The 3,739-nt window shown below is 39.7% G+C and overlaps 1 protein-coding gene across 1 annotated transcript; it reads right to left on the bottom strand.

The window, feature by feature from the left end:
- Positions 1–5: 5 nt before the first annotated feature.
- LOC103522177 (protein sidekick-like) lies at positions 6–3,619 on the bottom strand (the record flags this gene model as incomplete). The annotated part of the gene is made up of 6 exons (XM_026832480.1): positions 6–137; positions 1,018–1,147; positions 1,221–1,274; positions 2,317–2,385; positions 2,855–3,002; positions 3,443–3,619. Coding segments are annotated over 6 exons (710 nt in total), but the record flags the coding sequence as incomplete, so codon positions are not given.
- Positions 3,620–3,739: the final 120 nt, after the last annotated feature.

Raw genomic sequence — 3,739 nt, 5'->3', positions numbered from 1 at the left:
TTGCCGGTATGAGTCAGATTGGCAGATAGGAGACTCAGGGTTCGATTCCAGGGGTCGTCCAGATTGTAGGAGATGGCCGTGTTCTCTATGGGAACTCCGTCCTTGAGCCATAGGGTGACCACTTCATGTAGAGGTCTGCAAAATAGAACAGAAGGTTACTTAATAAACTTAATTTCAAGTTTCGTTTGCCATGATGCAGAAGGTCCAAGTTTCGATTTCCAGAGTCAACAAAAAATTTGCACTCCTATTTTGATTGCAAATAATAATAATAAAAAAAAAAAAAAAAAAAAAAACAAGGGGTTACTTTCTGGGTTTCCCGGGTTGGATAAATATTGAAAAAAAAAAAAAAAAAAAAAAAAAAAAAAAAAATCAAGGGGTTACTTTCTGGTGTTCTCGTGTTGGATAAATGGGAAGTATTGTGTCTCTTCTTGTTACGGGCCCACTCAGCCTCGTGAGGAAAATTAGTAGCTATGTAACGTGAATGCGCATAGCGACCGGTATCAGCTTGTGGGGGGGGGGGGGGTGGATATCAAATTTCCTATCTACTTGATACCTGAGAGTCTCTCCTCCTTCTCTTGCCAGACAAACTGATGAGCCTAGCGTTATTCTAGACGAGGATCCGTATAATATTGAACTTCAGACTTTACTTTAGTTACGGAATTGTGGTGAAACAAACAGGAATAGGATGTACCTATGGGTGACCGATCTTTTGAAGAGGTTTGATCGATGGAACTGTAACTGCTAAGATGAGATATCTTACCTAGCATTAGCAATACACTCAAGTACACTGGTCTGTTCGCCTTTCTTTACATGTGTATCTTCTGGTTTGACGATAAACTCGGGAGAGAGGAGGCCAAAAAAAAAAAAAAAAAAAAAAAAAAAAAAAAAAAACAGAATGGAGCAGTTGCAAATGGGTAAAAATTATAAATAAGTGGTTGATTCTTATGTAAAAAGTTGGGAAAATGCAAATCTGAGGTCAAAACTCCGAAAAAATAACTGTAAAAGGTCAAAAACTCAATCATTAGCAATACACTCTAGTACACTGGTCTGTTCGCCTTTCTTTACATGTGTATCTTCTGGTTTGACGATAAACTCGGGAGCTATTTCGCCATAGGGATCTATCTCGTTGACCACGACGATAAACTCCCTATTTCACCATAGGGATCTATCTCAGTTCCTTCTATCTCTGATTTCAATTATCAAGGAATGGGATATCTTACCTAGCATTAGCAATACACTCGTCCTTTCCTATTTGAGTGTTGGTAGCTCGCGCTCTGAAATAAAGAGAAGGAAAGTGAAAATGAGATAAATTATTTGATTAAATACAATTATTTGATTAAATTCCTAATCCCAATGGAAAGTTAAATCAAATTTATTTCAGCCAAGCTTTTTTTTTAAATACAAACAGAGTGTAGTTATCATCCCAAAATAAAAGAGAGATGGCCAGCCTAGTTAGCTTAGTTGGTAGTGCGTCTGCCTTGTAAGCGCTAGGCCGCGGGTTCGATTCCCGCCCGGGGCGGATATTCCTGCTGGGATAATGTTCGTCCTCGGAACGGCTGGCTTTCTCCTATCCTGTCTTCCTTCTCTCTTCGATTTCGGGACGATAAGACCCTAGCAGTTACAGCTCCCTCTGTCAAACCTCTTAAAAAAAAAATATATAAATATAGCTTCTGGTGTTACTGTACTGTCTCAAATTTGTCGAAAAAATTAAGTTGATAGAATAGAAGCCAACAAAGCTCGTGGTACCTACACATTGTTGGGATGTCAACAGAAATTGTGAAGGATGAGAAAGCTCTCAGCTCACCAAATAAATTATAATTTAGTTTTCGAATTGTTTGTGTTATATCATAACGAAGTACTTAATCGTGGCAGAATAAATAAACACTAATAGCAGTATTATCACAGGGTGCGCCAGAAAAACGCCAACACCTGAGCCGTTGTCGGAGTTTTTCTAACACACTTGGGAATAATTATTATTATTTTAAAGTTAATCAGTATTATTTCTTTCTTTCTAACTTACCTATAAGCTTTCTGATCGCTGCTACTAGCAGACAGGATAATCAGCTGGCAACACCTGAGCCGTTGTCGGTGTTTTTCTAACACACTTGGGAATAATTATTATTTTAAACTTACCTATAAGTCTTCTGATCACTGCTACTGGCAGACAGAATAATCAGTTGTTGTTTCAGTGTCGTAAAGTACTTCCTATCGTAAGGGAAGCCGTTGAACCCACGCCCTCCTGATTACCAGGCGAGCATCTTGACTATTCTTGACCTTCGGTACTTAATCAGTATTATTTCTTTCTTTCTAACTTACCTATAAGCCTTCTGATCACTGCTACTCGCAGACAGAATGATCAGTTGATGTTTCAGTGTCGTAAAGTACACCAAGCGAGCATCTTAGCCTTCAGTAATCGTTATAGTTTCATAAAACTATACCGATTTTCAAAGTACTGTATTGTACTTTGAATCAGACCAAAGATTTTTTTATAAGAACTAGTTTTTTTTTTAATCTAATGTAATGTTTTTCTTTTGTAAAAAATGGGGGCCGAAAATATATTACAAAACACTTACCTATAAGCCTTCTGATCGCTGCTACTAGCAGACAGAATAATCAGCTGAATTAAAAAACAATTTCGCTATATTTTTTTATATTTTATTATCTTTGTGTTAAATAAAAAATTGAAAATCATGAGAATTGTTAATTATAGGTAAACATTGGGTGCTGAATTGTTGAGTATTTTTGAAAATCCTACAATGTTGCAGAGAGCACCAAAGTTGCGAAATAAAATCACAAAGAAACGATTTTTATTTATTGTGTCTCTTCTTTCCCATCTGATGAAGTTCTTACCTAGTTCCTATCGTAGGGGAAACGCCCGTCATCCGACTGCCAATTGACCAGTGGCGAAGGGAAAGAATCTATGTGGGGCAGATCCAATATGGCGGCCTGACCAGAGTCTACGGTCACTGTCCGCTCTGTCATGTCCTCGAATACACCCATGTCTGAAAATGAAAGAATAGGGGGAACGAAATTTGTGAATAGCTGTTAGGTTTCGATGTCGTAGAGTATTTTCTAGCGGTCAAACTTTCTTGACTTGGCGGGGCGGAGCGCTACCGCGCTCCTTAATCAGAAGAGCGGGTACGGTCAGTCCAATGGTAAAGCAGCCCGAACACTTATGCGTCCCAAATACGTTCCTCCAGCCTTCTAGTTGAAACAGAGACGGAACGCACATTCGGGTTTCGGGAAGTTTGTCGACTAATACGTCCATCACCGTTTCAAGTGGACACGGCACGTACCTAAGTATTGTGTCTCTTCTCGCTTATCTGAATGGAGACATACTGCGGGATCGGCATGCTACGACACAGACCACATGAGTCTAATCAGACTAAGGTAGCAGTTGTTTCATTGCTGTCAACTTAAACGGACGTCGATTAAAACTTACATGCTACTTGGACGTCGATTCCCTGACTCAGGACGGCTCCGACGTCGTTCTTAGCGATACACTGATAGACCCCGCCGTCCTCTCGCTTGGTCGTGTGGATTCGGTAGTAGTAGTCCGAGGAGAAGTCCGTGAGTTCGATCCCATTCTTGAGCCACCGATACATAGGAACTGGGTAACCTGGGAACACAGAGGAGAAAAGTTAGTACTTTGTTTAAGAGGAAAGCAAAGCTTTTACATAGTTATGTATGATGTCCATCTCGAAATGAAGCATCAAAGATACGGGACAAAGAGATGATG

The sequence above is a fragment of the Diaphorina citri genome, unplaced genomic scaffold (assembly GCF_000475195.1).
Source record: "Diaphorina citri unplaced genomic scaffold, Diaci psyllid genome assembly version 1.1 scaffold7229, whole genome shotgun sequence".
In the NCBI taxonomy this organism is placed as follows: domain Eukaryota; kingdom Metazoa; phylum Arthropoda; class Insecta; order Hemiptera; family Psyllidae; genus Diaphorina; species Diaphorina citri.
The sequence above is the reverse complement of the archived record's forward strand: the minus strand, read 5'-3'. Positions and strand labels throughout refer to the sequence as shown.